At 30.8% G+C, this 14,099-nt stretch overlaps 1 protein-coding gene across 5 annotated transcripts in view; it reads right to left on the bottom strand.

The window, feature by feature from the left end:
• Positions 1–14,099, bottom strand: part of LOC134725269 (stathmin-like) — a 29,688-nt gene that overhangs the window by 1,547 nt on the left and 14,042 nt on the right. For 2 of the 5 annotated variants that reach the window (XM_063588957.1, XM_063588949.1), the window contains exons 2-7: positions 13,030–13,072; positions 10,717–10,839; positions 7,970–8,127; positions 6,768–6,959; positions 858–1,004; positions 398–538 (exon numbers count right to left, since the gene is read on the bottom strand). In XM_063588957.1, the coding sequence (XP_063445027.1) occupies positions 398–538; positions 858–1,004; positions 6,768–6,959; positions 7,970–8,127; positions 10,717–10,839; positions 13,030–13,039 (771 nt within the window). In that variant the 5' untranslated portion in view covers positions 13,040–13,072. Of the gene's footprint in view, positions 1–397; positions 539–857; positions 1,005–6,767; positions 6,960–7,969; positions 8,128–10,716; positions 10,850–13,029; positions 13,073–14,099 lie in introns of those variants that run through there. The other 3 variants (XM_063588975.1, XM_063588984.1, XM_063588966.1) reach the window with 2 other exon arrangements.

The following is a 14,099-nucleotide window of genomic DNA, read 5'->3' as shown; positions in this document are numbered from 1 at the left end:
AGCTTCGGCCTGTAGATTCCAAAAAGTTTATTGTAAAGTCTTCAGTTATTATCAAATGACTTTGATGTAAAGGCTATCAACAATGGTTTCAGATTTCAGACTATCAAACTAATCCAGGGGTTTGATGATTTGAAACCGCCATTATAAAGGGGGATCAGACCAAAAATGAAGGGGCTTTCCTGACAACAACCAAGTAATTAGAAAGAAAAGGGTAAAAAAAAATAACCTATGCAACTTTGTTGTGTGGGGTATAGAAAAGAACTAAATACTAACAGTTGGTTAAAACACAAAATGTTATGTGCTACCACTCTTCTTATACTATAAAATTCTAACATTTAATGGTTCCAGCTTCTTATGTAAAATACAAATGTCTAACACTTTTTAAAATCATTCTTACATGTTCCTTCAAGCGATCTTGTAGGGCTCTGTAATATTCCTCACGATTTTTCAGGGCATTTTCCATTTTTAGAATGATTTTCTCCTCTGATATTTTGCCTATATTTTCACTAGCCTTGCACACATCTTCAATATGTTTTGCCTGCAAATTTCATTGACAAATAAAATGACATGTTTTGGAATTGTATATAAAATTGTAATTTTAACAGATTTTGCTCAAAAAAGATTTGAAAACAAGCAATGAACAACATAAAATATAACTGTTAAAACAGTTTACAAGAAAAAGCTTTTAAAAAAATGCATTTCCAATGAGGTCCTTTTTGTTCCACTCTGGGATACGCCAACTTGTTTGTTTCAGAAAATAAATTTGTAGCATACAGACAACAGGCCAATAACCTAAAATGGTCCTACTGGTTTTGGTGGGCTTGATTAAAACCTAAAAGAATTTATCAATATCTTACATGATTTCTAAGGCGGGTAAGCTGGGCTTGGATCTTAGCATTTCTGTTCTCTTCTGATGCTTCTAATTTCTGGGTAATTTTTTCCTCTAGTCGCAAGTCTTTAGCCATGGTATCACTTTTTTTATACACTTCTTCTACTTTTGTCAACTGTATGGATTGTAAATGGGAAAATGAGTGTTACTTTAAATAAAGGAACAAAACCTCTCCACCAAATCATTGGCAATATAAAACTTAACTACAAATTATTTTGTGAAGTGGAGATTTCTCCTTTTGAGTAATTGAAAATTGACACCTTAGACAGTTTAGTGACAGCTGAGTATGAGCTCCCCACAGCATCTTAAGTGTTTTTGAAAGAGTTAAACCTGTCAGATAGCTTTGGTTACCCCACTCTTATAATATGAAGAAACCGATATCTACACTGAATATGAACATGCATGTATGAATATCATTAAAGCTTAAAAATTCCCATACAAATGTAATGTTAAAATCAATTAAAAATAATAGTTGTGTGCAAGGCTACAAGCAGATAGCTTTCAATTTGATTAATGTGGTGGTTTTTTTATGGCAAATTAAATTTAGATTTAATAAGTTACTTTTGACTGTAAGCTTGATTATGGTAGCAACTAAAATGCTTTAATCACAGTCCTAAAAAAACTACCTTAAACAAATGATTCTGAAGTAGACACAGAATTGCTTAAGGGTAATAAATGAAACTTTAAAACCTGTAACAAAACATTTGGATTCATTCTTTTTTGGTCATTTTTGTCAATTTTAAGAGCATTCCAGAAATGACTGTATCAAGGTATCATGGGAACACTGCATATAATATAAAAAAAAATTCTTGATATTCATAGGAGTAAGTCAGACAAACCAAGAAACCAACAACCATAATTTCATCAAATACAATAGACTTCAGCAAATCAGATACTCAAAATGTTAGCCAAAAATAAAATCACATTTCCCTATATCTGATTAGACCATAAACATATATTCATTATGTAAGCCTCTGCAATTTATGAGCTTGACCTTATCCTGGAATGTTACAAGCCCTGTCTACTGCTATATAGGGACAGGGAGATTTCTTCTGAACATAACCACAATGTATGTATCAAAAATGATCAGCTTATATTTTTTACTGCTTTTGAGTCCTGTGTTTATTAAATAAATCAAATAGTCTATTATATGTTTATGAATAAATATCTACCATCCCTAGTTTGTGTCTCTATTTGTTCCATAAACGAAGTTGTATCCATATATATGTGGTATACTATATGACATGTGGTATACTATATGACATGTGGTCCATATGTATGTGGTATACTATGACATGTGGTATACTATATGACATGTGGTATACTATATGACATGTGGTCCATATGTATGTGGTATACTATGACATGTGGTATACTATATGACATGTGGTATACTATATGACATGTGGTCCATATGTATGTGGTATACTATGACATGTGGTATACTATATGACATGTGGTATACTATATGACATGTGGTATACTATATGACATGTGGTATACTATATGACATGTGGTCCATATGTATGTGGTATACTATGACATGTGGTATACTATATGACATGTGGTATACTATATGACATGTGGTATACTATATGACATGTGGTATACTATATGACATGTGGTCCATATGTATGTGGTATACTATGACATGTGGTATACTATATGACATGTGGTCCACCTGCACATGTTACATAATTATATCTAACAAATGTCAGAATGCTCGGATTCTTTCAACACAGAATCTAATCAAAATTTCTCCAAGGTACTGACTACACTTTTATTAATTTATTTTAAATAAAAGCAAACTATTCAAAATTCAATCCACGTTACAAAGGAAGACAATGAATAAATTTTTTTTTTTATTTAGAAATAGTTTCTTTTTATTAAGTTAAAAAATAATATTCTTATCTGCAAGATTATACATAATTACTACTGGGTTCATTTGCTGTTGTAAAAACATTAGAATATCTGATTGTGCATGGTTTTATCAGGATTTTCATTAATATTCCTATTCTATTAGCTGATATACTCTTATATCTGATAATTGTACAGTATCATGTATGTAACTCAAATGTAAGATAACATTTTTTTTTAAATTTCCTTTTATAAGGGAAATAAAACGAAAGGGTTTGGGGTTTTGAAAGAATATTACTATAGCTCATTTATTTCCTTAGTCAATAACAAATCAGCATCCTATCATTTGTGGAAAAGAAAAAATTAGTCCATATAATAATAAATATGCACATCATAAGTATATGTACAGCACAGAAATTGGTATACTATCAAAGTTCTGCAATCTGTAGGAGTAATTAGCCAACAAACTATTGACAGATTTCACACCCCAAAAAACATGAAAATTTCAACATCCTTTCATTTTATAAGGGGTTACTGTGGATTCATTTATTTTCGTGGGTACCAATTTTCGTGGATTAAGGAAAACTTAAATGGTCGTGGATATTTAATATCATGGTTTTGCAAAAGTTTTCATGCAAGCCTATAGAAAGTTTGTCATTTGTTGAATATTTAATTTTGTGGTTCACTTGCATCCACGAAAATAGGTATCCTACGAATAATAATGAATCCACACTAATTGATTTCTTTTCTTACCTGTTGACACATTTGTAGAGACTAAATCTTATTATTTGAACATTTTTCTGATCTACCTACTAATATTTAACTGCCCATTTACATTTAAGTCACAGACATCTTGTTGTAGGACAATTGCATTTAAATTAAAAATTAACCAAATTTTCTTCATTCTTGCCTTTTGTCTTGAAAATTATAATAAACAGATATGTAGATAGACAATTTGAAAAAAAAAAAAAAGATCAGCAAGACAAAATCTACAGAGAAGTCCATTACGTCCATTGTCGTTTTTGTAGATTTTACTTTGATGAACATTTTAAAAGGCAATTGGACTCCTATAAAGAGACAATGTAGATCTTATTATGCTGAAAAAGTTTTCTTCTATAATATCCCTCTATTTATGATAGTATCAACAAAAAAGAGAAGAAAAAAAGTTTTTTTCTCAGGCAATAACTTCTATAAGGGGTTAATTTAATTGATGATTTCGTCTTTGTTAACATATTTGTAGATCTTACTGTTAAGGACATTTTTACTGATTAAAATTACCAATCACCAAAAAATGTGAAATGTGCAAAAAAATCCAAAAAAAATCAGGGGCAATACTCTATGATGGTTGTCAAATGTTATTTTTATAAGACAGATCATTTACAGTCTAACTGCTTTAGTTTTTGAGAAATATAGGCCAAGAACTTCATTTTACCCAAAAGTCTTTTTATAGCAAAAGTTTGTTGATAGATTGAATTCCTATAAACACTTTTAAACCTGATATCATCAGGAACATTCAGGCAAAGTTTAGCAACATTCCAGTAGTTTCTGAGATTTTTTTTTAATTTTTTTTTACAACGATGAACAAGGAGACAATTGATGGCAATAGCTGACAAGGTCATGTTATAAAATTGGGAAAAAGTCTTTGTGTTATAAAACCTATAATGTAAAATTAATAAGAAACAACTGTTGTTATGGATGATGCAAACCTTTAAAGGTCCCAAAATGTAATTGTTCCTAAAGCTCTAAAGACCCAGATTGAAACAAATATAGCACTGTCCTTTTAAAAGGAGTAGGTCCGGTAAGAGTCCTTTTTGGCCCCAAAATATAGCAGTTTTACAAAATTGTTAAAATGTAAACTTTTAGTTATTTATTTGATAGTAGAATGGTTCTGCTACATAAATATTGGCTGTTTTTGGCAAACCAATGCACATATATTGAGTACTAGCACCATTAAGTCATGCTTAATTCCTGAAATCATCAAAATTCAAGCATTTTAGTTAAATAGTAGACGGTTTCCGTGTAAAACGAAAGTGGCCGCATTCGTGTTCATCAAAAATATTAAAATGGAAGTTGTATTTGATGATAATACATAACATATATAAAGATTGTGGATGAACACGGATGCGGCCACTTTCATTTTTGACAAAAAACATCTAAAAAGTGACATTTTTTCGCATATTTGGTAGATTTTTCATATTTTAGCTTAAATCGGATCGTTTTTTAAGACTAAATGAGTTAAAATCTTTAACAAAAAATAATTGAAACAAATGAAATAGACACTTAAGTGTTTAAAAAGTGGTCATTATCTTTCGTCAGATGAAACTGAAATTTGAGGCCAAAATCGGTCCTTACCGGACCTTCTCCTTTGACTGAAATTATCAAATTGCCAACCTTTTGTCTGGAAAAGATAAATTTTCCTTTAAAAAATATCAAATATATTTATGTAATCAATCAGTAAATATTCAGGGATCTGGGTTGAAAACTGTAACAGGATTACACAAAATATGTACTGTCATTTAAATTTAGTTGAACAGCTAAGGAAGGAATGACGGACAGAAGGGGTCAAACAAATGAAAAATTCTCCCCACTTAGTTACAGTGCAAAAATATCTAATTATTGCCTTTCAAAAAGGATAAGATATTTGTTTTATTAAAAAAATTATTGTGTGCAAATATTAAAATCAATTTTAAAAATAAAAATAATAAGAATTAAAGAACCTTAGTTAGCGCACTCACATACCCCACGTCCCCACATTGTCATTGGAGAAATGAAATAAGTGTAAGAAAAGAAAATTGTTTAAGAAAAAAAAATTGAATCATAATTTTCTGTCAATATGCACATCTACATAGTATGTCCTTATTATCTACAAAGTTTCATGAATTCTGTTGTGTGGTTTCAGAGGAGTTGCAATGACAAAACTGTTGCAGTAGTACATTGAAGCAAATAAGTTCAAAGGAGCATAACTCCTAGAAAAAAAAATCGTAATTTCCTGTCATTATGCACATCTATGAGTATGTCCTTATTTTCTACAAAGTTTCATAAAAAAATTCTGTTGTGTGATTTCAGAGGAGTTGCGATGACAAACTGTTGCAGTAGTACATTAAAGTAAATAAGTTCAAAGGAGGACAACTCCTACAAAAAAAATTGAATCGTAATTTTCCTGTGGATATTCACATCTACATATTATGTCCTTATTATCTAAAAAGGTTTCGTGAAATTCTGTTGTGTGGTTTCAGAGGAGTTGCGATGACAAACTGTTGCAGTAGTAAATTAAAGCAAATAAGTTCAAAGGGGCGTAACTCCTAGAAAAAATTTTGAATAGTAATTTCCTATGGATATGCACATCTACATTTTATGTCCTTATTATCTAAAAAGGTTTCGTGAAATTCTGTTGTGTGGTTTGAGAGGAGTTGCGATGACAAGAAACAGGACTGACGGACGGACGGACTAATGGACGGACAGGACAAAAACATTATACCCTCCGCAACTTTGTTGCGTGGGGTATAATAATTGTGTGTACTAGCTTCCACTTAAATCTGCAACTAAACCTTCCACAGGATCACCAGATGGGTGCATAAAACAATACGTTATATCCATTTTTGTAACCGGATAGTTGGTGAATTTGGAGAATAAAAATAGAATAAAATATCGGCAGGACATGTTAGACCAAAGTTATTTAACTCCATTCACAGTCATATGATACATAAACTATATGAGAAGCTTCTTTGGGATCCATCATAAGGATGACTATGTAAATAATATTGGAATGAGTCTCATCATTCCAGTGAATGTTCAAAGTCTTGACCTATTTGATGAATTTTCTAAAAGTTAAACTACATAAGCTATTATCTAAATGGACAAACAGACAGAGTGATTCTTAAAAACAAATTACACATGGTTTGCTAATTTACTTATTTCTATAAAAAAAAACACAAAAAAAACCCAACGTTTTATAATGATATTAATTAAAAAATGACTATAAAAACAATAGCTTGTCATTCATGTTTAAAAAGACTCTTACATGGTCTCTCAACTTTTCCTGCAGTGCTTGTATCTGCATATTTCTATTTTCTTTGGTAACTTCCAAAGATCGTCTCAACTTAGCTTTAACCTCTCTGGCAAATTTTTCTTCTTCTTCCATTGATTTGGCTAATACTTCTTGTACTCTGTTTTTCTCCTTGGCAGCAAACTGTACTTTTTGTTGTTCTAATGACTAAAAACAAAAGTTTGATCAACTAAACTGATAAGTCATTTAGGAACTAATTTTTCGTGAGACACAGAAATAATGAATTAGATATAATATTGGAGTTATGTTTTGTCATTATATTATTTTGCTAGTAATGGAAATATTGAGAAAAAAAGTGGCAATATCTATCCTGTAATCTATGTAAAACATTCAAAGTCAATGAACCATGACCAAAGGCACAGGGTAAAAAAAACTCAATGGAAATGAGAAATTTTTATGTCAAAGCTTATAAATCTGAATACCAATTACCATTGACTTATAAAAAATGTACTAACACTAACCTTATTTGAACTTATTTGACATATAAAACTATGCAAAACTATACAAAACACATTCAAGTTCAATAGATCCAGTCTGAGGGGTGGTGCCAAATATTCCACATGGAAATAAGGTTTGGCAATGTTAATGCATCTTCATACCAAATATAATTGACCTACAACTATTGGTTGCCTTATCACTGACCTAATCACAACCTAACAAAAAGATTCAAGGTTTATGCTATTAATGATCAATGTAAATGAGGTCAAGGTCAGATGAACCTTGCAAGGAAGACATGCACTCCTCAAAATCATACCATACACCAATTACAGTTAACCCATTGCTTATGGGATTATGGTATCAGAGAAACAGGCTTAATTACAAAATAGAACATTGACCAATGAACCATGAAATGATATCCAGGTCATGTGAACCCTATCTGATAGACCTTGCAAGGAACCCATATACCAGATATAGTTGTCCTATTATCCATAATAAGTGAGAAATTCACATGACAAAAAAGTTGCTGAACTATTAAAATGAGGCGAAGGACAATGATCATATGCCAGATGGAAACTTCATGACATATGATAAGCCTGCAATCAAATGTTGTCATATTTTAATTTCCTAACTAACTATGAACATTTCAGTTTGGAAAATGGTATCTTAAAATGTGTTAAGTGAGTGACATAAAGTATCAACACAATATGTCTACCTACCTGTCTTCTTTCTTCTGCTGCCTTCAACTTTCTAAAGATTTCCTCTTGGGTAATAGGCTTCTCTTTAGGGGGTGATATTGGTCTAGGAAGGGCATTGTCTGTGGCTGGCTTAAGAATGTAATCATAAGCAACTCCTCCAGTACTACGTTTGGCTCCTTCTGTAAAAGAAATTCTGAAGTCAAATCATTTCCCAAACCATGCAATGACATTCCTAAGTATCCTTTTCATGTCAGTTACAAAAACACACACTTGGCAATCCTATGGTCTTGTCAAATTGTAAAATATCAGTTATGGTTAAAATGTATTTCACTAAGATATAAATAAAATATTAGGGTCATTATTAATGTCAACAAAATTAGAGATGAGATTCAGTGCATAAATATATAAAGAGCTACACAAAAAAAATCATGTTTAAGCCAGATTCAATTGAAAAAGAAAACTCTGGTTTTGCAACAAAAAAAAGGAATATCATTTGAAAAAAATTGTAAAGGTTCTGAAGGAACCCAGTGTCTTGCCTCCCTTATCTGTAAGTCACAAGCTCAACAAAAATTTGGAAAATCATTAATGATTTTCTACTACAGTAGATACTATCTTTTAATTGTAAGAAGCTTCTGTCCAAGTTTGGTAAAAATCCAAGATGGCTTGTTTTAAAAACTTTAACTGCAGACTGTATGTAATGTTCACTAGCTGAAAAACTAAGTCCATTTATAAGTCAAATACAGATAACATAGTTCTCAAAAAGTAGTGGTCCAAAGGTTTTGACCACCAAAGACATAAAACTACCTGTATAAATGATGGAAAATTTTCAAGTTCCAGAATCATGAATCCAAGGACATAGAGTGGCCCAGACACTTCCAAAACTCGGCCTCAGGGGGTTCACGCAAAAAGTTCTATCCAGAAAAAAATGGGGGGAAAAATGCCTGATCTCAACATACAAAATTGAAATTAAGTCATGTGAATAACCATGAAGGCATGATACAGGCACATTTAACATAATCAAAACTTCGTAGATTTTTACATGTTTTTTTTTTTTTTAATTTCTATTTGAGATATATGTGTGCTTGCTTTGAAAAGAGCTACAGTGGCTTCAAATAAGTTTTCAATTGTCACGGTAAAAAAAGGGGGATGTTTACAGGGTTTTCTCCCCTTAAGGATGTTCGCTACTCTATTAAAAAATAACAAGCTTTTTAAAAGACTATTATGAATTGATAGTATATGAATAAAGAAACTAATAAAGTCCAAAAAAATGGAGGGTCTGTGTGCTCGTTGTCGAGATATAAGCCATTGAAAATTTAGTGGGAAATTATTCTCTCTAGATTTTTCATACATTTAACATTGGCACCTTATTTGTTTCAAACACTATAAAAAAATAACAAGAATTTTATAAAATTTTGAAATAAATAACTTTACACATACTTGTTATCCATCTCAAGCGAAGGGGTTAAATTGAAGTTCACATGCATACAGATTCAATGAGGTCAAATTATTCACTTGCAAGTGAATAATTCATAATCAATGTTTTTAGCCTATTTTGACAAAATTGAACCATACTGGCTGCTAAAAGCGAATTATTATTTCACTATTTGCCTTTCATTAATGATTGAGAAAAACAAATATCATATTAGATTTTTTATATATCTTGTAGCTAGTGCCCCTTTAAAACTTTACTCAGAACTAATTAACAGTACAATATTTGTGCCCAAAATAAACAGAGTGAAAGATATTGCTAACATGTTAATAGGCACCTTACTGAAGTGCCTCATGTCTGGTTTCTCATTTGCGAAAAACTATGTAAAAAGATTTCTCCCTCTAAGATTAATGTAAGAACCGTTTGAATACCTATATCAATTAATGATACAATTTCAAATACGGTAGAATAATTTTACATGATATTTTGTTCTCTTTAACGGAGGTGAAAGTTATTAGTCACCATTTGTAGAAGTTTCCAGGAAATAAAAAGAGTGCACTATAGAATGCATTGAGATAACTTTTGTTCAAATCTTGTTTATTGCACAGAATTTGCAGACTAATACAGATATGATGTAACATAAAATCAATGTCTCTCTACCAAGTCTACTGTAAAAATCAATACAGAGGAAAGATAGGAGTGAACAATTGCATTGGTTTTACAAAATTTTACAAATTTATTTTTGGCTTAATACTTCTGTATATTTTATTAGAAAAATTGCTGTTACACAACAAAATATTATTATCAAGTAATGCATAAATACATATATTCAAAATTTGATTTGTAAGTAAAATATTTTAAAGAATATATGAATTACCAATTTGATATTTATTTTAAAGAATATATGAATTACCAATTTGATATTTCTTAATTTTTTTTACATGCAGTAAAAAAATCACAACTGGTAGACACAGAAGATAGACACAAAGTGATGACAAAGCTCACATGGCATTTATGCCAGGTGATCTAATAACCACAAACTGAACCTAAATGTTGACATTGCTGATGACGGAATTTTCATTAGTTACACTTCATTGAACGTATGATTGTGGGTTGGACAACAAAAAGATAAAGTATAAAAACCTCATGATATTTACATAAATATTCTGCAAAATAAAATTTAAAAAATCTAGCTAAAAAATACAATGTTAAGGAGACAGATGAGCTAAAATGAAAATTCAGTGTACACTCAATAAATGAACTGATATGTATGCATATTATGTTTATTAATCACATGAAATAAAATGAATATACAATAAAGTTACAACACCATTTTCACCTTTGCCTTTCCAAACAATTATAGCATCAAAGGCAGATCTGTTTGGTTTCTGTAGGTCCAATGACTTTATTTTGCGAGGATTTTGTCGCATACAAGAAAATATAGTCATCCAATAACTGCAGGCTGGCAGCATTAAAGAAACACATATTTATGGTTAGCATTGAAACAGTTTGAAATGAAGAAAAAAACATATGTTTCAGAAATAATAAGATTTAATTGATCTCATAACGAATCGATGAAGATGACAACATATATAAAATATAAATATAAAATTATCAACTTCATTTGGAAACAAATCTTGTAATTTTGTTTGGTGTATAGATATGAACTTCTCTAAAAATATAGACTGAAGTTAAATCAAAATATAGACTGAAGTTAAATCAAAGTTCAAATATCAATCAGGCCAAAAAGAAAATATGTTGTCTTCTAATTTCAAACCTGAAAATATCTAGAAGTGTTCTATCAAATTAACTAGAGGCTCTTAAGAGCCTGTGTCGCTCACCTTGGTCTATGTGCATATCAAACAAAAGACACAGATGGATTAATGACAAAATTGTGTTTTGGTGATGGTGATGTGTTTGCAGATCTTACTTTACTGAACATTCTTGCTACTTACAATTATCTTCATCTATAATGAACTTGGCCAATTAGTTACAGAGGAAAATATTTTATTAAAAATTTACAAAAATTTACAAAATTAATGAAAATTGTTAAAAATTTAATGTAAAGGGCAATAACTCCTTAAGGGGTCAACTGACCATTTTGGTCATGTATACTTATTTGTAGATCTTACTTTGCTGAACATTATTGCTGTTTACAGTTTATATTTATCTACAATAATATTCAAGATTATAACCAAAAACGGCAAAATTCCCTTAAAAATTACCAATTCAGGGGCAGCAACCCAACAACCGGTTGTCCGAATTGTCTGAAAATTTCAGGTTTTACAGTTTATCTCTATCTATAATAATATTCAAGATATTAACCAAAAACGGCAAAATTTCCTTAAAATTGCCAATTCAGGGACAGCAACCAAACAACCAATTGTCCGATTTGTCTGAAAATTTCAGGTCAGATAGATCTTAACTTAATAAACAATTTAACCCCCATGTCCAATTTGCTCTCAATGCTTTGGTTTCAGAGTTATAAGCCAAAACCTACATTTTACCCCTATGTTCTATTTTTAGCCATGGCCACCATCTTGGTTGGTTGGATGGGACATCGGACACATTTTTTTAACTAGATACCCCAATGATGATTGTGGCCAAGTTTGGTTAAATTTGGCCCAGTAGTTTCAGAGGAGAAGACTTTTGTAAAAGTTAACGACGACAGACGGACGACGACGACGGACGCCAAGTGATGAGAAAAGCTCACTTGGCCTTTTAGGCCAGGTGAGCTAAAAATGACTTTTTAAAATAAAGTGAAGCATTAAATTAGTGTAGAAAATCTTGAAACTTCATGTAGATTGTCAGACATAAAAAAATAAAATAGTATCTCAATAAAATGTAAACTAGGACAGTGGCCTACTATTGGGGTTGTTATAATCATAATTCAATTCAAAACTTTTTTGACAAATAAATCAATTGATTTGATTTGTGCTAAAATAAAAAAGATATGGTATAAAAATCAGTAAACTATGAAATGTCACCCTTATAAAATGGCACATTCATGTACAACTACCCAATATCTGTGCAACTATGTCAATTACACATTTACTTTCTATAAATTCCAAGATGGAAAGCAAAAATGCCCCATTCAGTAACCATTAACTTTTATAATGTACTTGGATGCTGTTTTCCCCAATAAGACTATTCTACTACTTGTAGTATGCACCTGAGATATGAAGTTTGAAATCATTTCCTCATGATTCAGGAGAGTCCCTAAAGCAGGAACAATATATCAATTATCAGGCTTTTGATTTACATATACACATTTGTACAACTTTTTCCAAAGATTTTATGGTTACCGGTACCCAATATGGTGTTTTATTTCTAGAGTTATGGGACAAGTCATTATACTGCATGACCTGATGTTTAACATTGGTGTGAACTGATAAACATATCCTTTTAACCACTTCAATGTGAAGACCTAATTGAGCATGTCATGGTTTCAGCTTTTCATTTCAAATACAAAATAATTTTAAACTGAGATTGACCAGAAGTATCATCAAAATGTGTAAAACCTAGCACTGAAATTTTAAAACTGAGCTGAGTGAAGTTAACATAGATATAAGAAGATGTGGTATGAGTGCCAATGAGACAACTCTTAAAGTCACAATTAGTAAAAGTAAACCATGTATGTATGTACACTAACCTGTTGACATTGTTCTGTAAAAGGCACTCTACTTTTTAGGTCCCTGCAAGGAGAAATAATTCATTTATCATTATCTATTTTCAAATATAAAAAAATATTTAAATTTATTATTTTGTTTGTGTTCATATACATGAAGACAAGATAGCTATAGACTAGCAAAAGATAGGTCTAAAATACTGTTTATATATTTTGATGAATTTTTGTTGGTGATATATAACAACCCCCCTCCTCTTTATAAAGTTTACTAATCATGAAAGTCTATTCTTCCAACCCTGAGAACTCTCGTGAGATTTATTTAGCTTTCGAGTGAATTAAATACAACAAAAAAGTATGGCTGATCATGCTGATAGGCACTTACAATTCCATAATATAATTGAGCTATATAAATAATGAATTAAGTTTTCCTAAAATGTAAATAAAATATATGGAGTAACCTCTAATGCCAGTAATGTAAACTGTAAGTTATAATGGTGCATAACACCTAAAACATTTCATCTTCAGACTAGATTTATTATAGCAAAGCTTATGTAATAAGCTAACTGCAAAGTGAAGCATACCCTCCTACTGAAAGAAATCTCATATATAACATGTACATTTATATATTTATAACAGCTGTTTTTCAAGTGCTATCAGATTACATTGGGTTTTTACATTGCAATCAAAAATGAATGTAACCTTTCACCTGACATAGTACAGGTTATACCATCTCCTAATTATAATAGGATATGAACACTCAAATTGTAAGGTCAGTCAACTCACTTATCAAATAATTTGTGAGGAGCATATATTCATCCACATGTAATTTATTCACAAGAAGAATTTATCTTTAACTTCTAAGCTTCATACTTAATAACAAACTTTACTGGTCACTGGAAAAGTCTTGAGGACACACATGACACATACTCCTACCAAATAATCCTTATACTAGTAACAAACATTGCTGATATAGTATAAAGATAGAAAAAAAATCTACATGCAATGCAGTCAGGGGTAATACTAGTACAACTGTCTTTAATAATATATATATATATATATACTTGAAGATGTAAGTAATATCTACTTGAAATTGA

This window comes from Mytilus trossulus, chromosome 1 (assembly GCF_036588685.1).
Source record: "Mytilus trossulus isolate FHL-02 chromosome 1, PNRI_Mtr1.1.1.hap1, whole genome shotgun sequence".
NCBI lineage: Eukaryota > Metazoa > Mollusca > Bivalvia > Mytilida > Mytilidae > Mytilus > Mytilus trossulus.
Note: the sequence above shows the minus strand (reverse complement) of the source record. Positions and strands in the feature narration are given on the sequence as shown.